This window comes from Martes martes, assembly GCF_963455335.1.
Source record: "Martes martes genome assembly, chromosome: 18".
NCBI lineage: Eukaryota > Metazoa > Chordata > Mammalia > Carnivora > Mustelidae > Martes > Martes martes.
Window position 1 is genome coordinate 6,789,029 of NC_137906.1, and position 26,592 is coordinate 6,815,620.

Below are 26,592 nucleotides of genomic sequence, written 5' to 3' on the forward strand. Positions count from 1 at the left end.
CGGTAATGAGCTTGGAGAATGAACCTGCTATGTAGAATGGAGAAAGCCAGGTAAGAGCAATGGAGAGTGTTGGGGTGGCGGGAGGGGGGCTCTCTGAGACAGGGTGGTCAGGGAAGGCTTTGAGTAGAGGCTTAAAGGAGGTGATGGAGCAAGCCAGGCAGCCGTTTAAGGAAAGAGGGTTCTAGGTAGGGGAGAACACAAGTACAAAGGTGTGGAGAGGCAGCATGTTTAATGGACTTGAGAAACAACAGAGAGGTAAGAGTGGCTAGAACTTCTGAACGAGGGGGAGAGAGGAGGGAGAGGAGGCCTATGAGGAGCCTGCAGAATGTGTAGCACATAGTATGTGGGCAATGTTAGTTATGAAGACTGGTCTACTGGTGACATTGGGCAGCATGTAGACCACCGTAGCATGCAGAAAGCTGCAGCAGATTCAGAAACAAAAAGAGGCTGGTTTAGTTTCAGCAGATACAAGAACAATTCCCATCTATCCATCTGTCCGTTCATCCTTTCCTCCCTATCTCTCACTCTCTCTCTCCCTCCCCCATCTATCCATCGAACCGTCCAACCATCCGTCCATACATCCAACCATCCATCCATCCATCCAACCAACCGTCCATCCATCCATCCATCCAACCATCCGTCCACCCATCCATCCATCCATCCAACCGTCCGTCCATCCATCCATCCGTCCATCCATCCATCCATCCAACCATCCATCCATCCATCCAACCATCCATCCATCCAACCAACCATCCATCCATCCAACCATCCAACCATCCATCCAACCATCCAACCAACCATCCAACCAACCATCCATCCATCCAACCACCCATCCATCCATCCATCCATCCAACCATCCATCCATCCAACCGTCCATCCAACCGTCCATCCATCCGTCCATCCATCCATCCATCCATCCGTCCATCCATCCATCCAACCATCCATCCATCTGTCCATCCATCTGTCCATCCGTCCATCCATCCATCCAACCGTCCATCCATCCATCCATCCATCCAACCATCCATCCATCCAACCGTCCATCCAACCATCCATCCATCCATCCAACCAACCATCCATCCAACCAACCATCCATCCATCCATCCAACCGTCCATCCATCCATCCAACCGTCCATCCATCCATCCAACCGTCCATCCATCCATCCAACCGTCCATCCATCCAACCATCCATCCATCCATCCATCCAACCGTCCATCCAACCATCCATCCATCCATCCATCCATCCATCTATTCATTCTTCCCTCAGACACTCAATGCCTACTGTGTGCCAGAACTTGAGCTGGACCCTAATGCACAGAAGCTGAACCAAAGAGGGCCGGCATCTCCCAGCTTCAAGGAGTTCCCAGTCTAGTGGGGGAGGTGGACCTAGAAACAAATAGCCCCAATCCAATGGGCTAGGTCTGCGGATAAAGCCCTGCGCGTGATACAGGAGAGGAAGGGCAGGGAGAAGACGAGGAAGCTGGGGAAAGCTTTGCAAGGTCGGAGGCATCTAGATGGAGAAGGTGGAAGGATTCAAGGTTACTATGTAAAAATCAACTGCATTTCTATACACCGGCAACAAACAGTCAGAAAGTGAAATTTTATTTTATTTTTTTAAAGGTTTTATTTATTTATTTGACAGAGATCACAAGTAGGCAGAGAGGCAGGCCGAGAGAGAGAGGAGGAAGCAGGCTCCCCGCTGAGCAGAGAGCCCGATGCGGGACTCGATCCCAGGACCCTGGGATCATGACCTGAGCCGAAAGCAGAGGCTTTAACCCACTGAGCCACCCAGGTTCCCAGAAAGTGAAATTTCAAAAATACCATTAATGACCACTTCAAAAACACCAAATACTTAGGGAAAAAGCTGACACAAGATGTGCAAGTTTCCTGTACCCTGGAAACTATAAAACATTTTCAAGAAAAATGAAAGAGCAGAGTAAATAAATGGAGGGACAGACCGTGCTCATGATCGGGAGACTCAACATGGGTAAGGATGTCAGTTCTCCCCAAATGGGCCTCTGGACTCAATTCTATCCTGAGCAAAATTCCAGCAAGGTCTTTGTAGAGACTGACAAGAGGATTCCAAAATGTACTGGACATGCAAAGGAGACAACTGTGAAAAAGAACAGAAGGAGAGGACTAGCTCTCCCAGATTTTATAATTATAAAGCTATAGTAGACAGAAGTGCAGAACTGATTTAAAGAAAAACACAGACCAATGAAAAAGAATCAAGAATCCAGTTATACGATGTGGACGGAACTAGAGGGCATTATGCTGAGCGAAACACGTTAATCAGAGAAAGACAATTATCATATGATCTCCCTGATATGAGGAATTTAAGAGGCAGGGCAGGAGGTTGTGGGGGGTAGGGTAGGAAAGGAAAAAATGAAACAAAATGGGATAGGGAGGGAGACAAACCATAAGAGACTTTTAATCTCAGGAAACAAACTGAGGGTTGCTGGGGTGTGGCGGGGAGGGATGGGTGGCTGGGGGATGGACACTGGGGAGGGCATGTCCTCCGGTGAGCGCTGTGAATTGTGTTAAGACTGATGATTCACACACCTGTACCCCTGGAGCAAATAGTACATTACATGTTAATTTAAACAATTGACTGATTTTAAAAAGTCCAGTTATAAAACCACACACACATATGGTCAGCTGATTTTCAACACAGGTATCTAATCAGTCAACAGGAAAAGGATCTTTTTTTCCCCCCCAATAACGGCCTCCATAGGCAAAACAGTGAACTTTATTCTCCATCTGGCACCATATGCAAGAATTATTTCAAAATGGATCACAACTTGTTCAAGTTACAACCATAAAACTTTTAGCAAAAAATATAGGAGAAAATCCTTGTCAAAACTCAAGCGTCTATATAGGCATGGGTCTCCTAGGACTCTATTCTGCTCCATTGGTATACGCTTCTATCCTGTACCAATATCACAACGACTTTCTTGTTGCTTAAGACTTGGTATCTGGTCAAGCAAGTTTCTTATTTGTTGTTCTTTGATATTCAGCTACTTTGACGCTTTGCATTTCCATATAAATTTTAGAATTACTCTAAAACCTACTGGACTCTTATGGGCATTACACAGAATCAATAGATTGATTGGACAAGAACCAAGATCCTTACAAAATGGAGCTTCTAATCCACACCCACAGTACATCCTCCATTTATTCAGGTAATTTAAAATAATATCTTACGGGCACCTGGGTGGTTCAGTGGGTTAAGCCTCTGCCTTCAGCTCAGGTCATGATCTCAGGGTCCTGGGATCGAGCCCCGCATGGGGCTTTTTGCTCAGCGGGGAGCCTGCCTCCCCCTCCCCCTCTGCCTGCCTCCCCCTCCCCCTCTGCCTGCCTCTCTGCCTACTTGTGATGTCTCTCTCTGTCAAATAAATTTTTAAAATAAATAAATAAAAATAAAAAATTGTTATAAAAATATAAAATAAAACCTCCTGTTTATTCAGGTAAAATCCTTTTTTAGGATTTTATTTATTTATTTGACCAGGGTGGGGGGTGGAGACAGAGAGGGAGGGAACACAAGCAGGGGGAGCGGGAAAGGGAGAAGCAGGCTCCCCACAAAGCAGGGAGCCCTACTCAGGGCTTGATCCCAGGACCCTGGGATCATGACCTCAGCCGAAAGCAGACACTTAATGACTGAGCCACCCAGGCACCCCTATTCAGGTAGTTTAATAATTCCCAGTCATGCTGTGTAATTTTTTTTTTTTTAAAGATTTTATTTATTTATTTGTCAGAGAGAGAGAGAGGGAGAGAGAGCGAACGAGCACAGGCAGGCAGAGTGGCAGGCAGAGTGGCAGGCAGAGGCAGAGGGAGAAGCAGGCTCCCTGCTGAGCAAGGAGCCGATGCGGGACTCGATCCCCGGACGCTGGGATCATGACCTGAGCCGAAGGCAGCTGCTTAACCAACTGAGCCACCCAGGCGTCCCCATGCTGTGTAATTTTTTGGTGAGCTCTTACACACCCTTAATTAGGTATAATCCTAGGCACTTAATATTTTTACACTATTGTATGTTTTTAAATGTTCAGTTTGTTTCTCGTTTGCAGAAAAACAAATGATGTTTGTATATTTCTGGAACCCAGTAGACTTACTTAAGTCTACTAATCTCTCTGTAACTTGTTTCCGCTTCTCTGCTTATATAATTATATTGCCTGATTAATTTTTTTTTCCTTTCAATTCCTATCTTCTTTTTCTTGTCAAATTCACTCACCAGAACCTCTAATACGGTGTTAAATAGTGACAGCTCCGCATCTTTGCCTGGTTTCCAGACCCAGAGGGAAAATTTCCAATATTTTATCATTCAATGTGATGTTCACTGTAGAGATTTTTATAGATTTTTTTTTCATTTGATCAAAATTCCCCTTGATTCCCAGTTTGCTTGGAGTTTTTCTTTAAATCGTGAATGTACAGTAAATATTAAATGCTTTCACTGCATCTATTGAAATAATCCTGACTTTCCCTCTATGTTATTGATACGGTTAACTACGTGGACAGATTTTTCAGACGCTGAAACACCTCTGTACCCTTGGAATAAACCCAATTTAGTCATCACGTATCAGCCTCTTCCTCTTGTTCTGTGGTCAGTGTGCTAATGTTTTGTGTAGGATTTTTACATCTCTGTGTTTGAAGAAAATTAGTCTACAGTTATCCTGCATTATGTTGTCAGACTGTAAAATCAGAGTTATCCTGGTCTCATAAAACAGCTGAAAATTACTCCTCTAAAAAACAAATTCTCTAAAAAACAAATTTAATATTGGCTTTATTTCCTCCTTAAACATTGGGTAAAATTCTTCACTGAAGCCCAAATTCTCTCTAGGAGAAATTTATTAGTTATCGATACTAATCAAATTTTCCATTTTGTAGGATGTCAGTTTTGATAGGTTGTAGTTTTTAAAAATTCACTCATCTCAATTTTCATACTTACAGTTAGGTTTTCATATATCCTAAGATCCTTTTAATATTTATAGAATAAGTAGGGTCTCTTTTTATAAATGGCTATTTGTACCCTTTTTTTGGCCAACGATTTATCAGATTTATTCGTTTTTTAAAAACTACTGTGGGGGCACCTGGGTGGCTCAGTCGTTAAGCATTGCCTTCGGCCCAGGTCATAATCTCAGGGTCCTGGGATCGAGCCCCACATAGGGCTCCCTGCTCTGTGGGAAGCCTTCTTCTCCCTCTCCCACTCCCTCTTCTTGTGTTCCCTCTCTCGCTGTGTCTGTCAAATAAATAAATAAAATCTTTAAAAAATAAAAATAAAAACTACTCTGACTTTCTCAATCCTCTCCATTTCGTTGTTTCTATTTCAATAATCTGCTACTACTATTCCTTCCTTCTTCATTATTTGGGTTAGTTTACTGTTCCTTTGGTCATCCCTTGAAATGATTAGCCCTGCTTTTTAATAGATGCATTTAAGGCTATAAATTTCCCTTTACCCACAGCTTAACTGCACTCTACAAGTTTTGATACATTGTATCTTTACTATCATGTAGTTGAAAATATTCATCATTTCCATCATGAGTCCTCCTTTAACCCACGCTATTTAAACATTTATTTCTAGGGGCACCTGGATGGCTCCAACTCCTGGTCTCAGCTCAGGTCTCGATCTCAGGGTTGTGAGTTCAAGCCCCACAGCCCTTCATGCTGGGCATGGAGTCTACTGAAATAAATAAAAATAAAAATAAAAATTTATTTCTAAGTTTCCAGTAATTTCCTTTTTTTTTTTTTTTTTTGACAGAGCGAGAGATATCACAAGTAGGCAAAGAGGCAGGCAGAGAGAGGGGGAAGCAGACTCCCCACTGAGCAGAGAGCCCGATGTGGGGCTCAATCCCAGGACCCTGACACCATGACCTGAACCGAAGGCAGAGGCTTAACCCACTGAGCCACCCTGGCGTCCCAGTTTCCAGTAATTTTCTGGTTAGATTTTTAAATTATTGCTTTCTAAGTTAGGAGTTATAAGCTTTCTAACTTCTAACTTCCTACATTGAAAAACAACGGTATGTGATTTTAAATCTCCTGAAATCAGTGGCGTCTTGCTTTATGGACCCTCATACTGTCAAGTTTTATAAATGCTCCCTCCGCGGAAACTTTTTTTTTTTTTAAGATTTTATTTATCTGAGAGAGAACGTGAATGAGTGTGAGTGGGGGGAGGGGCAGAGGGAGAGGGAGAGAAGCAGGCTCCCCACTGAGGGAGCCCAACCCGGGGTTTGAGCCCATGACCACCACACTATCCACTCCCATGAGATCTTGACCTGAACCGAAATCAAGAGTCAGACGCCCAACCTACTGAGCCATCCAGGCGTCCCCCTCCATGTAAATGTTTTTAAAAATAGATTCAGCAGTTGAAGGATGCCATTTTTCTGTTTCTCTTCTGAAGATAATTTAAGTTTTTTCTTTTTCTTCCCTGTTACTATGGTAAATTACATTGATTTTCTAATGCTGACCCAAAGTGACCTTCCTGGAAGAAATACCTTGTCATGTATTTCTCTTTATGTAATTTTGTTAAATTTGCTAAAATTCTTATCAAGAATTTTTATACCTATGTTCATGAGGTTTGTGGTTTTCCTTTACTAAAAAGTCTTTGTCAGCTTTGGGTATCAGAGTAATGATGGTCTCACAAGAGCGAATAGGAAAGTGTCCCCTCCTTTTATTTTCTGGAAGACTGTGTAGATCAGTATTATTTCTTCCTTAAATGTTCAGCTGAACTCACCAGTGAAGCTATATGGGCCTGGAGTCCTCATTGTGAAAAGGTTTTTAACTATGAATTCAATTCCTTTAGCAGATCAGGAGCTATTCTATGATCCATTTCTTGTTAAGGGAGCATGGATAGCTTGAGTCCTTCAAGGAACTGGTTCATTTAATTTAAATTCCAAACACACTGACATAAAATCACTCATAACATTTCCTAATTCTTTTTAAATTTTCAGTTAAAAATTTTACTGAGATCACTGTAGATTCACTTACAGTTATAAGAAATACAGAGAGATCCACTGTACCCTTTGCCTTGTTTCCCCAATGGTAACATTCTGCAAAACTGTAACAGCACAACCAGGATATTGATGCTGATACAACCTATCAATTGTATTCAGATCTCCCCAATTTTGCTTGCATTTTGTGCATATGTGTGTGTGTGTGTTGTTTTCTATTTCATTTATTTCTGCTCTTATCATTATAATTTCCTTCCTTCCTCTTTCTTATGTTTTCTAAATTTTTTTTAAAGATTTTATTTATTTATTTGACACACAGAGAGAGAGATCACAAGTAGGCAGAGAGGCAGGCAAAGAGAGAGGAGGAAGCAGGCTCCCCGCTGAGCAGAGAGCCCGATGCGGGACTTGATCCCAGGACCCTGAGATCATGACCCAAGCCGAAGGCAGAAACTCAACCCACTGAGCCACCGAGGTGCCCCAGGAATCTAAATTATTTTTTTAAGTTGAAAGTTTAGGTCCTTGATTTGATTTGAAACTCTTCTAATAGAGGCATTTAGGCTATAATTGTCCCTCTATGAACTGCTTTAGCTGCACCCACAAATTTTGGTATGCGGGGTTTTATTTTCATTCAGTCCAAAATACCTTCTGACTTCCCTTTTGGTTTCTTTGCGACCCATAGGCTACTTAGAAATGTATTGCTTAGTTTCCAAGCATTTGGGATGCTTCCCATATTTCTTGATTGGTTTATTGGCTTCTAACTTAACTCCACCGTAGTCAGAGAGCATAATTTTTTATAACAAATTATTTTTCTTTTGATACTTATTTTAATGCCCAGAATAGTATATCTTGTCAAAAAAATATTCCATGTTTTCTTGAAAAGAACATATCTTGTAGAACACATTCAAAGACCAGAATAACGTTACTGTTATTGGGTGGAGTGTCCTATAATTGTCAGTTAGGCAATTTTGCTCTTCTAGTCTTTGAAATTATGACCTAATTTTCTGTGTATTGATAGAGAGATTGAAATCTGATTATAACTGTGGATTTCTCTAGAATCTACGGTCCAGATTAGTTGGCCAACTTCCCATAATGAAATGACCCTCTTTATATCTGGTTGGATTCTTCGCTATGAGGTTCAGTTTATCTAATAATGGAGTCATTCCAAAAGTTGGTGTTTTTTTTTAATTAGTCATAACCTTAAGTATATTTTTCCATCCATTTTAACCTATCTTCATTTTGTATTTAAAAAGTATGTTTCTGGGGCACCCAACTGGCTCAGTCAGAGGAGCATTCAACTCATGATCTCAGGGTCATGGGTTCAAGCCCCACATTGGGTGCAGAGATTACTTAAATAAACAAACTTTAAAAAAAGATAAAGTTTCTTGTAGATAGCCTACAACACCTCTGCCTTTAAACTAGGGGTTTTTAGACCATTTTCCTTAGGGTGATCATTGACATGATCATCTTGCTGTTTGTTTTCTATTGGCCTCATCTCTTTGCTCCTCTTTTCCTGCCTTCTTTAGGATTTTTTTTACTCCATTTTTTCCCTTTGTTGTCTTATTAATTATTACCTTTATTTTTTGTTTTGTTCTAGCTTTTGGTAGTTGCTTTAGAATTTCCAGAACACATCTTCAACTTTTTATCACCTTATACCCCTTCATGTAGAGTAAGACCCTTCCAAGGGTCTACTTCTATTCTGCCTCTTCCTGCCTAGGAAACTGTGGGCTCACATATTACTTCTACACATGTCATAATCTCAAAATACATTGTTACTATTTTTTCTGTGATCAATTAGGTTTGTTTTTTTGTCTTATTTGTTTTTGTGTTTTAGAGGGTGGGGGGCAGAGAGAGGGGGAGAGGGAGAATCTTAAGCAGGTTCCAGGCCCAGCACAAACCTGACACGGGGCTCAAACTCATGAACCTGGGATCATGACCTGAACCAAAATCAAGAGTCAAATGCTTTAACTGACGGAGCCACCCAAGTGCTCCTGGTGATCAGTTATGTTTTGAAGAGATCTAACAGTGACAGTGGAAGTGTTTCACATTTATCTACATAATTATTTCTGGTGATAAACGTTATTTACGGTTTTTATCCAATGTAGAAATTTGTTTATGGACCAGCAGTCTGTGGCAGTCTGCTATAGGAGCCCCAGTGGACTAAGGGGTCACTTCTCAGAGGCCCTGAGAAGTAGGGTAAATGGAATTCTCTGTACCATAATGGTAAATACCAGGAAAGCCCTCCTTTTGCTATGATCTGAAGGGTAAGTATTGGGTCTCGAGGCAGAGGACGCCATGGCCAAGCCAGGAAACAGACTACAAACCACGAACAGATGAAGGGAAGTACAGAGCCTATACCAGCGGATGCCGATTTCTAAGGCCCTTTCCGCTCTAGAAACGCATGGCACTAGGAATCTTATGTAAATGCTTAATTTAATGCTTAAATCTTAATTTAAAAAAAAAGAAAATCAATAGTATTTCTACTCACAATGGCCCCGTCTCCATGGAGACATTGACATGTGCTTTGATTTTCAAATCCTTCTGAATTTTCGGGTCACAGGCTTGCCTGAAATTGCCCAGGTAGATCTTGCCTGGAATTATTTCAGCAGGGTAGGGTTGAAAAGCATCCAGTTCCTGAGGGAAAGGAAGGAGAGAGGCTGCTGTACAGAATACGTATGCTGTAGGCCATAGGATAAGATATTCTTACCCCAGGGAAGAAACAGTTTTTGTTTTCTGTTGTTGGATTCTTTGTTTTTGTTTTCTGTCTCTTGAAAAGTGGCTCAGTGTTAGAAAGATAATCTAGAATAATGAATGAGCCTGAGTCGCAGGAGGAGTTAGAAGGCTGATAGTCATTGGATGGGGCCACTGAGCCAGGGGACAGCACGCTGCATCCGAACACGGACACCCCACTTACCCTCCATGGCACCTGTGGGCACTTTGCTGGGTGCACAAAGATTGGCATCCAATACCCCTCGATGCAGAACTGCATAAATCCAGGGTATATCCAGTAGGGGGAAAGGGGAGGGTGGGAAGCCTTGTATTATTACATTGTTTAAAAAGACTTTATTTATTTGACAGACAGAGATCACAAGTAGGCAGAGAGGCAGGCAGAGAGAGAGGGGGAAGCAGGCTCCCTGCTGAGCAGAGAGCCCGATGCGGGGCTCGATCCCAGGACCCTGAGATCATGACCTGAGCCGAAGGCAGAGGCTTTAACCTACTGAGCCACCCAGGCGCCCCTATTATTACGTATTATAATTATATTCTATTATCATTGAAGGGACAGCCCTTTTATTATATAATTATATATTATATATTAATGACATAATTATAATTGTACTATATTTCTGGAGGTCACCAGAATTTTAACACCTTCTTAAAAGAAAAAAAAAAAAAAAACCACTGAAACTACTCACAGAGAGCCTATGTGTCATTAGGAAATGAATTCTGGCGAGTTCTGACGTGGGCAAGGAGGGAGGACAGGACACCACCGAATGGGAGCTCCCTGGAATCCCAGGTCCAAAGATATGATATGAAAAATCGGGGTTTCTTTGAAAAACAAAGACACGATGAGAAAGACGAATCCTACATTCCTCCAAAGTGTGTCCTAGGAAACAGTGGTCCCTTCCAAGGCACTCTGGGAAAAAAAAAGGGTTTCGAGAATCAAAGACACATGGGGAACAGCACCTAGGATATCCCTGTCTCAGAAATCCACAACGTACGTAACCAAGGCAAGGCAGGAGAAGGAAAAGACAGGAAAAAAAAAAAAAATCCACTAACCACAGCCCCTGTGGAAAACAGTATGGAGTCTTTTCAAAAACTTAAAAATAGAACGACCCTATGATCCAGCCATGCCACTTCTTGGTACATATCCAAAGGAAAGGAAATCACGGTGTTGAGGGAGTACCTCCCGTGCTCCTTCCAGCACTACTCACAGCAGCCAAGACACAGACACAACCTCAGAGTCCACTGACAGATGAATAAAGAAAACACGGCCTGTGTCCAGAATGGGATATGACTCAGGCGTGAGAAAGAAGGATCTCCCGCCGTTCCTGGCAACGTGGGTGGGCCCTGAGGGCATGACGCTGAGCAAAACCCGGGAATACCACATCTTATTGTTTCATTTTACTTTTGCTTCAAAGATGCTGCCATTTCGGGACGTCTGGGTGGCTCAGCGGCTTAAAGCCTCTGCCTTCGGCTCAGGTCATGATCTCAGGGTCCTGGGATCAAGCCCCGCATCGGGCTCTCTGCTCAGAGGGGAGCCTGCTTCCTCCTCTTTCTCTGCCTGCCTCTCTGCCTACTTGTGATCTATCTGTCAAATAAATAAATAAAATCTTTAAAAAAAAAAAAAAGGTATGTCCATTTCTTTAGATGTAATGTTACTGCCCACTTAACAGACTGCAGTATACTCTAAACATAACTTTTATACACAGCAAAAAATTCATTTGCTTTGCTTTACTACAATATGGGCTTTATTGTAGTGGTCTGGAACCAAACCCACAATATTCTCAAGGCATACCCATAAGTCACACGGAGAAAGTTACTGCAGGATCTCACTTATATGTGGGATCTGAAAAGGCCAAATTCACAGAAACAGAGAGTAGAACGGTGGTTGGCAGGGCCTGGGGAGTGGGGGAAATGGGAGATGTTGGTCAAAAGGGCACAGACCTCCAGATGTAAGAGGCACAAGTTCTGGAGATCTGGTCACAGCGTGGGGACTTCAGTTAACAATACCGTATTACATACTTGAAAGTTGCTGGGAGAGGAGATCTTAAACGTTCTCACCATCACACACACAAAATGGTAATTGGGTGAGGTCATGGATGGGTTCGTCAACCCTATTTGGTTGATCCTCTCACAATATACACACGTATCAAGTCAACATATCATATGCCTGAAACTTACATGCGTTCTGTGTCAATTTTATCTCAAGGAAATTGAAGGGAAAATTTTACAGAATCTGATTGTTCCATTGTCAACCAAGTCGTTAAGAAAATTGTCATCGAATAGTAATTTATAATTTATAACATATATACTTATAAATATAATTTATAAACTAGTTGGAAAACAGCCAGAAAAACATGGCAGGCTAACACTATTCCCAAAGGGTACCTCCGGGGAACTGCTGAAAACCTTCCTAGTGGTTCCTCGGGCAGACTTCTTGTAGCCCAGATGTTTATACTAACACAGTGGCTACAGGTTTATTATTGACATGGGTTGCAAATTATTTGTGATATTTCGTACAATAAAATTATTTGTGATATTTAGTACAATAAAAGCTAGGCATAACCTCAGGAAAACAAACAAAACCCCTGCTCACGTTGTATAAACTGTTGTTTCCAATACGATCTGTTTAGAAGCCCTTTTGGGCGGGAGTGTTCCATGGGAAATGCTGACCTATGTAATTTCAAAGGTCAAACCTAGTTCTAAAATTCCTCTGGCTCCGAGTGGGACTCAGACAGAAGGACTGCAGGCCTCCTGCCCCTCAGCCCACACCCCTCCCAGTGAGCTTCCTGCAAGCCCACATCCTTCCCAAGCTGTCAGCCTCAAAAAGCCTTTCTCGAACAACAGACAGCGAGCCAAGCCAACGCTTAAGTGTGCAAAAGGGACGCACGACCCTTCTACCTGCAGGCAGGCCCGCTCCATACGACCCAAAGTTTCCCCAGGGCTCGGGCTGACTGCACCCAGGACGCTCAGCTTGCTGGAGCCAAAGGACACCCCCAGCCTCATCCAGAAAATCTCCCTGAACACCCGACACAGACCTTATCAACTCTTCCTGCTGCTTCCAAACCTGCTTTCTGTCCTGCGGCTGCGGGGCAGGGAAAACAGGCCGGGCTGGTGAGAGCAAGCACGTTTAATTCTAGATGCCATGACTTTGACACCCACATCCATGAGGATGTCCAGACTGAGCCCGCTGCCCTCCCCCACACTGCCTCCACCTCTCTTGTCCCCCACCTGTCACCCACACCAAGAACCCAGGCACTGATCCCAGGCTCCTTCCCCGCCCCCCCCCCGGATGTCCCACCCTCACTCCCCCACCCCAGTGTCTCATCAGTGCCACTGCCCAAGTGTTTCCCGAATCTGTCCTCTACTCGCCATCGCGGGCTTCTACCTTCCCCAGACCCACCCGGCAGCCCCCACGGGTCTGCTTTCCATACCCTGATCGCTGCGGAACTTTGGCAAGCGCAGCCTGACAGCACCAGTCCGCCCCCGCCCCCGGGGCTCACCACCCTCTCTCTGGTGTGGGCTTCACGTTGTAGTCCCAACACCTCTTGCTCCGAGCGAAATCTCATTTAAGGGAGGTCACGTGTAAACCAGAGGAAATGAGAAGTCGCTCTGTCTAAAGGCCACATTCGGCACCGCCACCTGCTCTCCTAGAAGGAGTCCCTGGGGAGCAGCAGGGATACCCCTGTTTTCCAGCGTCTCAGAACACATAGGAGGGGACTGGGGCTTTTGTCCTGGCCCCTGAACGACTCACAAAGGTCCCGAAGCAGGGAGAGACTAACACGAGGTGCCTACACTCTACGGTAGGCCGCAGACCCCTAGGGCAGAACCCCTGCTAGCTGCCACCACCAGCCACCACGCACCACGCTTCCCAGTCTACACAAGACCGGGCAAGGGTAAGTCACAGGTGTAGACACACGTGAACATGGACCAAAACATACGGTTAATTACGTGCAGTTCCTTCGATGTCGACGAACTTACTTACAGGTTACTGAGCCTTACTGAGGCTTGTTTTCCAAAGGAAGGAAATGAGTTACGAGCAGGACGAGGTTTTTAGAGAAATGCTTATTTTGCACATGGAAAAGCCAGTAAGGGCTGCTCCTCTAGGTGTGAGCAGGGCCTGGCAGGACAGGGAGACTGACCGTACACCAGCAGAGCTAGAAATCATTGTGTGAAGGAGAGCATACGGGGGCGGGGGCGGGGGTGGGGGGTCATCGACTGCCCGAGTGAAACGAGGAATTGGGGCGTGCTCGTGGCAGGAAGTCCCAGCTGGCTTTCTCTGAAAGATCCTTAGTAGCAGACGGGGCCCCTGAGCTGGGCCCCAAGGAAACCAGCAACTCAGGCCACCAGCAACATACAGAATGGGGCTGGACAGAGTGAGAAGGCACGGCCCTAACACGGCCGGGCAGCCCGTCCCGCAAGACAGGCCCCACCCTGGACCGCCAGCACCAAAGTCACAGGCCTGAGAGCAGGGAAGAGAGGAGAGGTCCCCGCACCTAACCCACACCCCTGGCCACTCCCAGCCCCGCAAACTGAAGACTGCCCAGCTCTGGGGGGATGGGAAGAGGGGAGACTGGATTCAGAGCTGACACTGGAATGCTAACATAGCCTGGCTTGAACTAGCCCGACTGCTTTTCCGCTCTTTTAGGAAATTATTTCAAAAACATGCCAAAGTAGAGAGAACAGTATAATAAACACCTGGTCGATTGCCCGTTTGCAAACATCATCCAGTAACAGCCTGTTTAGTTTTAACTCTATCCTCACCATTCCCCCAACACACCAGGATTATCCTGAAGGAAATGCCAGGGGTCATGTTAATCCCATAAATGCTTCATTCTGTATCTCTGAAAGATCCGGTTAACACACACATTTCCCCGATCACTTTATGGTCAGATTGGCAGTGGCCAGAACTTCTGGAATTGCCCAAGACTCGGCTAAGGGCTAAGAGCCAAAGGTAATTACTAGAAAGAATGAAGCCCCCCACCCCACCCCGCGTGTCTGCATCCCACTGCATTCAGACTCCACTAAGCACCCACCACCCTGCATGATGCCCTCCAGGGACCAGCCCCCACCTGTAGGTCATGGCCACCCAGGCCAGCCTCAGCCACCCTCCACCCGCCTCTCTTCCTGGCAAGCTCCTCCTCCTCCTTCGGGGCTGGCTCCAGGAGGGGCCTCACCTCTGGGTTCCAGACACCTGGGGCGCCCCTTGTCGCTTCCTCTAGCCAAGAGCTCCTCATCATTTTTGTGTCCTCTGGGCTTGTGGGTCCAGACAGCTGAGAATGGAGAGGCGCCCCTGCCTACCCAAAGCTCCCCCTGGGACCCCTGCCCTCTGGGCGGGCCTCACCTCTTTACCCTCGTGCGAGGAGAAACTCACCCTCGTGGCCTGGACCTCCTGGCTGCCCCAGGTCTACTTCCCAACCAGTCTCCTCCATCCATCCGTGTCATCCGCCTCCTCTTCCCCTACCCTGCTCCCCACCCCTCGGTCCCCGGGGGGAGGACCACAGTGTCCACCCAAGCCCGCCCGGGCTCGGCACCCTGCCTCACCTGCGGCACCCAGATGATCTTCTGTGTCCGGAAGAAGTGGTACGTGGCCGAGAAGCGCTCATAGCCCCCTCTCAGGATGCACACGGGGTGGCGGGTGAGGGGGGCCAGCGCTCTGCCACACTCCACGGCTGCTCCGGGCACCAGCTCTAAGAACAGAGACCAAAGAGGTGAATGGCCCCTGCGTGCTCACCGTGGGCCTAAAGCTCTGGTCGACGGCCACTCGATTTGGAAACGCAGCGGTCTAGGACCCCGAAGCAGCTCTAAAGGGAGGAGAGTGTTAGAAACTCAAATTTAAAAAGCCACCTGCTACCAAGTAAGCTGATCCTTCCCCTCTGTAAACTCTTAGACGACATAGATCTCTGCGTTATCGCGAGGAGAAAAGGATTTAACAGAAGGGACAGGTCTCTCTATACGCATCACATATCGTGTACCGTACCATCCCCCGAAGTGGGAAGGTAATGGTTTTCAGCATAGCCACAGAGCTGTGCAACCATCACCCCCCCCCCCAAAAAAAACCCGTACGGAAGAATGTTTTACTCGTCTTTCTTCAAACACCCAGCTGGAGGCAACCACTAACCCAGTTTCTCTCTGGGGATTCGCCTGTTGTGGACGTCTCATACAGAGGGAGTCCTACAGTGTCTGGTTTTGTGTCTGACTTCTTTTGCCTAGCAGAGGGGTCTCCCAAGTTCACCGCTGCCAGTACTGCGTTCCCTCTCAGGGCTGAGTACTCGTTCGTCCACTCTGCGTTTATCCGCGCGTCCGTCACGGTGCAGGGGTCATGTCCGCTTCCTGGCTGCTCTGGACGGTGCTGGGGTGGACGCTCATGTGCATGTGTCTTCCCCTGGCTTGGGTCCGCACCTCGGAGCAGAACTGAGCCACACCATAACTCTGTGTTTAACTTTTTGACAGAAACACCAAACTGGCCCCTAGCACCCGATCTATCCGATAGCTCTGACCCGTGGAGCAGGGGTGTTTCAGCTTCTCGACAGCCTCATCAGTCTGTGAATACCCATCTTTGTGCTCGTGGCCATTCTCACGGGAGTGATGGGACAGTGCACTGTGCTTTTGACATTGATTTAATTTTTTTAAAAAGATTTTATTTATTTATTTGACAGACAGAGATCACAAGTAGGCAGAGAGGCAGGCAGAGAGAGAGGAGGAAGCAGGCTCCCTGCTGGGCAGAGAGTCTGATGTGGGGCTCCATCCCAGGACCCTGAGATCATGACCTGAGCTGAAGGCAAAGGCTTTAACCCACTGAGCTACCCAGGCGCCCCGACATTGACTTAATTTAAATGCCTTCACTGCTCTGCAGATCACTGGGAGACTGTATGCAAATTAGGTATCTATCAGCAAGTTTGCATAATTAAGGCCAAGCTAAGAGACCCCCCGCCCCCCCAACCCCAGGCCAGGATCTAAGCCCTAAAGACAAATGCCTGTTGGAGACCCTGAGGAGCCAGCTGAAAGGGGAAAGGGCATGGCTCAGACTCTGACTTCTACACCGAACCTTTGTCCAGAGAAAGCCAGTTGGAGCAGGGACTGCTGACAGTGGGGGGCCTGAGACCCGTCTCGGGGACTGGATCTGGAGGATCCAGAGCCTTGGCGTCCGCAGCCAGGCCAGGAGAGGAACTGTAGCTGGCGAGACAGGAGCCAAACCCTATCCTAGAAGGCCCTGCTTCGAAGCCAGAGTCCCCAGGTGTCTCAACACTGTCTCCCTCTTGAGCAACAGACTGAATAATGGCGGAGGAATCAGAGGGTGCGGGAGAGGGGAGTCCCAGGGACACTGCTGCTGCCTTTAAACCAGACAGCTGCTCCCCCCAGTGTCACATGACCTGCTGGGGGCTCCTTCACTGGGGAGCCACGGGGGTCAGTGCTGGAGAAGGGCCAGTTTCCAGGAGAATGATTAGAGACTCCAGAGGAAAGCCATGAGGACAGTCCGGGGCCCAGGCTACCCAGCCACAGATATGATGGGGTTATTAACATTACATTTATTTTTAATTCCATTAATCTTGAGTTCTCCAATGACACAAAGCTTCTCACTTTGAATTGGGGCACTCACTGCTCCAGGAGGACAGGAGACCCCATCCAGGCCAAAGGGGCTCTCTACTCAGCAGCGAGTTTTAAGTGCAATTACTTTTGGTCCTTTGCCAGGCAATTGGCTTGAAAGTCAGGCTTTGTTCAGAGAGGAAGAAACATGCCCACATTCCTTAAGCTTCCTCCCACAGTCCTGGTGAAGTTCCAGCCCACATGTGGTCTATAAAATCCACATGTGGCAAGGAAGAAAGGCTGGTTTAATATAAGGGAAAGGTTGCTCTTCCAAGAAAGGGGCCACCCTTTGCCTGGTAAAAGGAGCAGAGCCAGATCCGTGGTTTTAGGAGCTAATGGAGGCTCCGCCCCCAACCAGATTCCCCTGGGAGGTGAGGAGGTGAATGGTTACCAGTGGAAAGGGGCTGGGGAGAGAAGCCTCAAAATGCTCTTTTACCCCAGAAATTCTGCGTTCACCTGGATGATGCCCTTTTTTAAAAAAAAATTTATTTATTTATTTGACAGGGAGATCACAAGTAGGCAGAGAGGCAGGCGGAGAGAGAGGGGGAAGCAGGCTCCCCGCTGAGCAGAGAGCCTGATGCGGGGCTCGATCCCAGGACCCCAAGATCATGACCTGAGCCGAAGACAGAGGCTTAACCCATTGAGCCACCCAGGCGCCCTGGAAGATGCCATTTTAAAGGAGGAAAGTGCCTTGAGTGGACAAGGTGAGTGAGTGTGTGTGTGTGTGTGTGTGTGTGTACACGCACGTGCGCAGTGTGGGGTTTTGCTGTGTTGTTTCGCTGGTGTGGTTTCCTACTGGGTGAAATGGGGGCTCCATGAGGTCATCTATAGAACACAGAGGGGCTTCTCTTTATTGACCATGGTTTCCTATGGTTTTAGGGTCCAGCCTACAATTCCATGAGGTCATCTATAGAACACAGAGGGGCTTCTCTTTATTGACCATGGTTTCCTATGGTTTTAGGGTCCAGCCTACAATTCTAGGATTGCAGACTGGAACCCAACCGGATAAACCTGGGGAAGACGGAGCAAAATCCTGGCAAAGGACCTCCTGGGAAGACAGGTCTGATTAAAGATGGAAGCCTAGCGCCACCCAGTGACCGCCGCCGGGAACGCCCGGGCCATGGCACCGGCGAGGGATTGTCAGCCCCGAACCCCGGGCTGGGCGGAGAGCGCAGGGTGCCTCACAAAACAGAAGATGAGAGCCGACCACGCTTGAGCTCGGAACTGCAGTCACTCTGCACTGCTCTCCAGGCCTTGGGAGACCAGAGCCAGCCTGCCCAGGGTTCAAATCCCGGCCGCACCACTTACTAGGTGTGGAGGTTCCAAAAACAGTCAACAGATTCTCCCAAACACAAGGAAGAATATTTGAGAGAACCAGCGGCCGTGTCACGAGGCCATCCAAGCGGTCCTACAGAGAGATCCAGATGGCGGGGGACCGAGGCCTCCTGGCCATACCCAGGAGAGTGGGGCACACCTTGGGTGCAGATCATCCCAGCCCAGTCAGACCTTCAGAGGCCAGTGACCTTGGCCACCATCTCAACTGTGATCTCAGTAGGCACGCTGTACTAGAACCTGGTACTGTTAATTCATTAAGGTTTGCTGTATTAAGCTACTGAGTTTGGGGGTAATTCGTTACATGGCAATAAACAGCTAACACGACACATGTGGGACCTTGAGCAAGTTACTACATGTGCCTTTCTGGGCCTCAATCTCCCCATCTATAAAATGGGAGTGTTACCTATTAGAGACCATTCTCCATGGCCTCTCATGTTTCTAAGTGTCCTGTGAGCAAAGGTACTGGCTTTTCAAAAGTATCTATATGTCAAAGAGGCTGGGAAGCTAGACCATTCTCCCTCTAGAGCCAGGGGTGGGCAGGCTTTCTGCCCATTATAAAACATTCAGGCCCTGGGATCACCTGGGTGGCTCACTTGGGAAAGCATCTGACTTCGGCTCAGGTCATGATCTCAGGGTCTTGGGATCGAGCCCTGCATCTGGCTCCCTGCTTGGCAAGAACTCTTTCCCTCCTCTTGCAGGTGCTCACGTTCTCTCTCAAATAAATAAAACCTTTAAAGAAAAAAAAGATTTTGGGGCGCCTGGGTGGCTCAGTGGGTTAAAGCCTCTGCCTTCAGCTCGGGTCATGATCCCAGGGTCCTGGGATCGAGCCCCACATCGGGCTCTCTGCTCAGCGGGGGGCCTGCTTCCTCCTCTCTCTCTCTGTCTGCCTTTCTGCCTACTTGTGACCTGTCAAATAAATAAATAAAATCTTTAAAAGAAGAAAAAAAGATTTCAGTCCCCTGAGCTCAGAGCTCTCCTGTAATACAACCCACTGTGCGGGTAGGTTTTCCTCGGCCCTCTTCCTGTCACCCTGTAAGGACGGGGGCTTGGGCGCCAGGTCAGGGAATGAACACTCCAGCTACCTTCACTGCTCTGAGTAATAAAGTCCATCGGCTGACCCAGGAGGCTCACGTCTTCTGGCAGCACTCGTGAGACTGTGGCAGGCTCACCTGTCATCTCGCAAGGAAGGAAACCTCCCAGGCCCTCCCCTGTCCTTGGCATAACCCAGTTCTCGGGGGCGTGTTCTGCAGACCCCAGGAGCTGACCCAGGGAGAGCCTTCGGTGAGAAAGGGCTAGACCACAGCCCGCTACTGTTCTGGCCACGCGCATAAAAACCTACCTCGTCTACTCTTGTCAGAGAGATCCTCCTCCTCCTCCTCGTTCTCATTCTCCCTTCTAAAGATGAGCTCCAGCGTGCTGGTGTTGTTGTCATACACCACACAGTGTCTCACGCACTCCAGATCCACGGAATCCGGGATGAGATACTCATTCGCCCTCTAAAGAAACCGGAGGAGAGGTCTGTTGGCGGGTGGGTTCAGCTGGGCACATGCTCCCCGCACTCCGGCCCTGCGTGCATCTGGAGGGAGGACTGCGCCCTCCCCCCACCCCGACTACACCCACAGGCCTGGGAGCACAGAGAAGGGACTGGAGAGTGCACTGGACGCCGAGCACCTTCCATGCCCACGTGGCTATAAATACGGTCAGAGGGAGGAAAGGGCAAGCAGGAACCAGGACATCATGAGCAGCCGGGAGCGGCTGAGTTGCCAGGAAGGTGGGCCACGGGGGCAGGAACAATGCCCAGGACCCCAAAAGGTGTCCCAAAGCTCAAGGAGGCCTGGCTGAGAGGTTAGTGTTCACAAGTTTGCTGCCCGAAGGCCCCCGCTACTCAGCGGGCACTGGGCCTGACCCTGTCCCTTGCGCCCTTGTCTGGCTGACAAAGATGAACCCACCGAGGACCTGCAGGTGGGGTAGGGAGAGCTTCTATCGATTCTACCACAAGGCAGTCAAGCAAGGCCCGCGGAAGGAGAGACCAGACAGTTCTCTGGGACGGAGAGGGCAGGAGTCCTATTTGTCTGGAGGGAGGAGAGAGCAGGTGCGAGCAGGGTATGCACGGAGGTTTCTGCGTGCGGAGCAGAACATGAGCGAAGGGGAGGGAGTGGGGGGGGGGCAGGTGGGAGGGCAGGACGGATGTGGCTGGACATTCGCTTGTTCACTCAATAAGCGTAGGCTGAAGGTCTACACTTACGCCGTGGGGGGTTCTGGAATACAGAGGTTCAAAGCGGCCCAGGAAACACCCAAGTTGGCCCAGAGGACTCAGAAAGGCCATGGGGGGGGCCGGAGGGATTGGAGCTGGGGCTGCAAGGGGAAATCTGCCGGACGGACGAGGGTGGGGAGAACGTTCCAGGCGGAAGGAACAGCTTCTAGTCGTTCATGCTCGTCAAAAAACGTGCGGAGCACATCCCAGATGCCAAGGACCAGACAGAGCCTCCGGGACAGAGGTGAGCGAGGCACTGCATCCCGCATCCCTGTGCTCCCAGGGAAAGGCCTGGAGGTCTGAGAGAGCAGCGTGCTTGGGGGCTGCACGGACTCTAGGTCCTAGACCGTTGGTGGGGGCATCTGGATGGCTCAGTTGGTTAAGCATCTGTCTCTGGCTCAGGTTGTGATCCTGGAGTCTCTTGCTACTGCTCTCTCTCTCTCTCTCTCTTTCAAATAAATACTTAAAAAAATAAGTGCATATCAATTGTAAGGTATATTTCAATTTCAGAAATGTTCAAATATGGGGGGGATATGTGCATTTAGAACCAAGAAAATGCAGCCAGGGCAACGCTCCTGAGGTGTGGGAAAGAGCCGGAGTATGCCTGCCTGCCGGAGACAGAGGCATCCCCCCAGCTGAGGGCTGTGTGTGTCCTGCTGGGGCCATGCTGGGGCTGCGGGCAGGAAAGCTGGGGAGGGGAGCCAAGAGGTGTCAGCCTGACTGAGCCCCAGAGAAGGTCTCTTCCAGAGTTGGGGGTGCTGCTGGAATCCAAGGGATATGCAGATCTGGGAGCGGAACCAGAAACCAAGGGCCACACATGAGAAAAGGGGCTTGGCTCTGCACAGGCTGCAGAAAGCAGAGAAAGTTCTGAAATACGGATTAAGAGCTAAAGGTTGAAGCCAGACAGTTGAAACCCCCACCCTGGAGGGGGTGGGGTGGGGGCAGCAGGTAATGATGGGTGCAGGGAGCCTGGGTGGGAAGGGGGCGGTGTTAGGCAGCAAGCTCATCCTGCAGTCAAAGGCTCTACCACTGAGCTATACCCCCCGAGCATCGAGCATCGAGCAGCGAGCAGCGAGATGACCTTGGAAAAATGCCTGAGCCAGGGCCCAGGCTCCCCATCGAGCTGCCCGGGGCAAAGGGCCAGAGAGTCATCCCAGCACCGCCGGCGCCGGCGGTGGGAAGCGCAGGGCTTTAGAAGCAAAACGGACAGGACCGCTGACCGCGGCTGGGCAGTTGAGGCTGGAAGCCTGAGTGAGGTCTCTGAGCAGGCAGGTGCGCTGACAGATCCGAAGGAGACCAAGGACCAACCAGTGACTTTCTTCAGCAGTGCCAGGAGAAAAGGAAGCTGAACCAGGGACACAGAGGAGAAACCAGGGAAGACAGATGGACCTTGGGAGAAGGCGGCGGAGACTGGGGTCAGGACAGGGGACAGAGATGGATCCTAAGCCGAGGCTGCCAGGCTTGGTGATGACCAGAGAGAGAAGATACCCCCTGGGGGTGGAGAAAGGGGGCTCACTGCAGGGGTGGGGGGGGCACAGTGACTGCGTGCAGAGCTCAGTCTTTCTAAAAAGGTGGAATAAGGGGCCCTGGGGTGGCTCAGTCGGTTAAGCATCTGCCTTGGACTCCGGTCATGATCCCAGAGTGCTGGGATCTCCTGGTCCCGCTCCCTGCACAGCGGGGAGTCTGCTTCTCCCTTTCCCTCTGCCCCACCCCTGCTTGGGCCATCCTGCGCATACCTGCACACTCTCTCTCAAGTAAATATTTTTTTTTTAAGAGGCGGAATGGGGGAGGGGCAGGCAAATGGGGAAGGGAAGTGGCTTCCATCTTTGCATTATACTTTTTTAAAGTTTATTTTTAGAAATAATCTCTCTACCCAGCGTGGGGCTCCAACCGGCAACCCCGAGATCGAGAGTTGTTTGCCCTTCGGTCTGAGCCAGTCTGGGTTATAGTAATTACCTCGATGCTTTCTTACTGTCTGTTCCATAAGCAGCATAAGGAGGACAGAAAACAATGAGCCAGGGGCATCTTGCGTTCTGTTGTAGCCCCCAAGGTCCGGAACAGTGCTGGCCCCTCAAGGAATTAAATCAACACTTACTCAGGGAAGCTACTGGCCCTGATGGCGGTGGCGGGGACACTTCAAGGAGCATGGGAGGGGCGTGGGAGACCAGCATCCCACCCAGGGGTGGTCCTGCCTCTGCTGCCCACAGTGTTCCCCCACCATGCTGCCTCCCAGATCTGGGATAAAATCCCCCATCGTTGCCCCCCACCCTCCCGTCAGATAGCCAGCCTGCCCCACCTTCCAGCTCTGCCACTCTTACCTTCTTTACCCAACGGGCTGTGATCACGTGGCTTTCGTCATACTCCCGTTTGGAACGCACGTCTAGAAAGGAGAAGTGTTTAAGGGCTGTATTTGCAAAGGAGCGTACGACCAAACTACTTGGGATACATGCACCATCCCCGACAGACATTTGACAGTTAGGGGACAGTAATTGTCCATTTAGAACTCAAGGTGCATGACTCCGTCGCCGAAGCCGCCAACCCCTGCTTCTGCTCAGGTTGTGACATCGGGGTTGTGAGAGGAGCTTGCGTCAAGCCTCGGCTCAGCAGGAAGTCTGCTTGGGATTCTCTCTTTCCGTCTCCCTCTGCCCCTCCTCACCGCCCCCCAGCCCCCACCGCGAGTGCACGCTCTCTCTCAAATAAATCTTCAAAAAATAAGAAAAAATAAAACTCGAGGTGTGTCGTCCCACTATTCTAGGCTACCCACAGGACGACCCGCAGGACGCCTCTGCCCCGTCATACCCATGCCTACACATCCATGTAAGGGTAGTGAAATGTTGTATCTTTAAGGGAAGTTTTCTCTGAGGTCCAGGAAAGTGGGGAGGGGAGAAATCAAAGCCAGAGTGAGCTCATGCCCCCTGGAATTTTAGATCCTAATTCAGACTCTAAAACCTAAGGACTGAGGTCCTAATGTCCCTGCTAGGGCAGAAGGTAGGACTGATGTTCTCAAAGTTTGGGAGGGATGTGGAACAGGGACAGAGCCTCATCCATAATCCTAAAAAGGGAGGTTATCCAAAACATTGTTTTGTTTTGTTAAGATTTTTAATTTCTACACCTAGCGCGAGGCTCAACCTCACAACCCCGAGATAAAGAGTCGCAAGCTCCACTGACTGAGACAGGCAGGGGCCCTAAAACATCATTCTTAAATTCAACAAGAGAACAGGGACGCCTAGGTGGCTCAGGTCATGATCTCAGGGTCCTGGGATCAAGTCCCTCATCGGGCTCCTTGCTCTGCAGGGAGCCTGCTTCTCCCTCTGCCTCTGCCTGCCTCTCTGCCTGTGCTTGCTCTCTCTCTCTCTCTCTCTGACAAATAAATAAAATCTTAAAAAAAAAAATTCAACAAGAGAACAAACAACCTGATTTAAAAATGGGCAAGGGGTCTCTGTCAAATAAATAAATAAAATCTTCAAAAAAAAAAAAAATGGGCAAGGGGTGCCTGGGTGGCTCAGTTGGTTGGGTGTCTCCCTTTGGCTCAGGTCATGATCCTGGAGTCCCGGGATCGAGTCCCGCCTCAGGCTCCCCGCTCAGCGGGGAGTCTGCCTCTCCCTCTGCCCTTCACCCCACTCTCCCTGGCACTGTCTCTCTCTCAAATAAATAAAAATGGGCAAAAGATTTGAACAGACAGCACACTACAGAAGATACGCAGGTGGCAAACAAGCCTCAGAAAATACACTACGCGTCTATCCTCAAAGAAATGCAAATTTAAACAACAAATAAAGAGACCCCTACATGCCTCTTGAACGTCAAAAATCCAAAAAGCGGTCACCACCAAATGCTGGTGAGGATGTGGAGCAAAAGGAATTCTCATTCACTGCTAGTGGGACGCAGAACCGTAGTCGCTACGGAAGACTGCTGGGCAGTTTCTTTTTTTTTTTTTTTTTAAGATTTTATTTATTTGGGGCGCCTGGGTGGCTCAGTGGGTTAAAGCCTCTGCCTTCGGCTCGGGTCATGATCCCAGGGTCCTGGGATCGAGCCCCGCATCGGACTCTCTGCTCAGCAGGGAGCCTGCTTCCTCCTCTCTCTCTGCCTGCCTCTCTGCCTACTTGTGATCTCTGTCAAATAAATAAAATCTTAAAAAAAAAAAAAAAAAAAAGAAGAAGTCAGTTTCAGGCTACCTGCTGCATGGTTCCAACTATAAGACATTCCTGAAAACACAAAGCCGTACAGACAGGGAAAAGACTGGCGGTTGCCAGGGGTTAATGGGGGGAGTGGGGGAGGGAATTATACGCTGAGCAGTCGGGATTTTTAGGACAGTGAAACTATTCTGTAGGATCCGGTCATGATGAACACATGTCCCCATCAATGTGTTAAAACCCAGAGAATGCGTGACACTAACCTGACTGGAAACTCGGGGCTTCAGGTGATAACAAGGGCCCAGTATAGTTTCCTCCCCTGTAACAAACAGCACCCTGGCAGGGGCTGAGGATAGTCAGAGAGGCCGTGCTGACGCGGGGGGACAGAGGTACTTAGGAAATCTCCGTACTTTCTGCTCAATTTTGCTGTGAACCTGAAACTGCTCCCCAAAATAGTCTATTTCTTTAAAAAAAAAAAAAAAAGATGTAAAAAAGCACTAACCAAAAAAGAAAATATGGGCAGATGTAATCCTAATAAAATTAAGAACACCTACATTTTCTCATCAAAATACAACATTAAGAAGGTGAGAGGGCAGGGGAGCCTGGGGGGCTCAGTCAGTCAAGCATCACGATCTCAAGGCCGTGGAATCAAGTCCCAGAATCCCTGCTGAGTGGGGAGTCTGCTGACCCCTCTCCTTTAGCTCCTCCCCCCCGTTCATGCTATCTCTCTCTGTGTCTCTCTCTCAAATAAATAAATAAAATCTTTGGGGCACCTGGGTGGCTCAGTCAGTTAAGCATCTGCCTTCGGCTCGGGTCATGATCCCAGGATCCTGGGATCGAGCCCCACCTTGGGCTCCCTGCTCAGCGGGAAGCCTGCTTCTCCCTCTCCCTCTGCCGCTCCCCCTGCTTGTGCTCTCTGGGTCTCCATCTCTCGGTCAAATAAGTAAATAAAATCTTTTACAAATAAAACCTTAAAAAAAAAAAAAAAGGTGATAAGGCAAGCCACAGAGTGAGAAAAAAGATCTGCAATAAAGTAACAAAAGTCTTGTATCTAGAGTTTTTCAATGGGTGGGAAAAAAAAGAAAAAAACAGTAACAAACACTTCAGACATCTAAAGATACCTTTAAGACATCTTTAGACACAGCTTAAGGCCACAGCCCGGGGCTGGCCCAGCTCCCCTGACAGTGCTGGTCTGAAAAAAAACTCAAGGCTACCAAAAGAACTTTCTGTTTGTCTCAGCCAACGCCCGAAGATAGGGCCCCTGCCTCCCAGTCTCCCGGGAAAGGTAGGAGCTTAACTTTAATAAATGCCACTTAGCCAACCTAGATGGGTCTCAAAGGGACCACATCCCCTCCCCTTCCTGTAATTGTTCACTCCCCCAGTCCCCTGAGCCCCACTCCCTCCCTCCCCCCTACTCCTTCACCCCCCCCTTAAGTAAGCCAGTCACCTCTGCACAAACCCAAGCAGACTTGGTTCACGCTGGACTCTTTCCTATTGAAACAGTACGTTCGTTCCTGATTAAAATCTGTCCTTACCTCTTTCTATTTATTTTTTATTTAAAATCAGTCAACATAGAGTGTATCATTAGTTTCAGAGATAGAGTTTAGGGATTCATCAGTTGCACAGAACA

At 48.4% G+C, this 26,592-nt stretch overlaps 1 protein-coding gene across 5 annotated transcripts in view; it reads right to left on the bottom strand.

Annotated features, from left to right (window-relative positions):
- The window catches only part of STYXL1 (serine/threonine/tyrosine interacting like 1), a 65,670-nt gene that overhangs the window by 18,674 nt on the left and 20,404 nt on the right, over window positions 1-26,592 (bottom strand). For 4 of the 5 annotated variants that reach the window (XM_080829890.1, XM_080829892.1, XM_080829891.1 and 1 more), the window contains 4 exons: window positions 23,151-23,212; window positions 19,918-20,074; window positions 15,201-15,346; window positions 9,424-9,569 (listed from right to left, as the gene is read on the bottom strand). In XM_080829890.1, the coding sequence (XP_080686016.1) occupies window positions 9,424-9,569; window positions 15,201-15,346; window positions 19,918-20,074; window positions 23,151-23,212 (511 nt within the window). Of the gene's footprint in view, window positions 1-9,423; window positions 9,570-10,348; window positions 10,408-15,200; window positions 15,347-19,917; window positions 20,075-23,150; window positions 23,213-26,592 lie in introns of those variants that run through there. The other variant, XM_080829894.1, reaches the window with a different exon arrangement.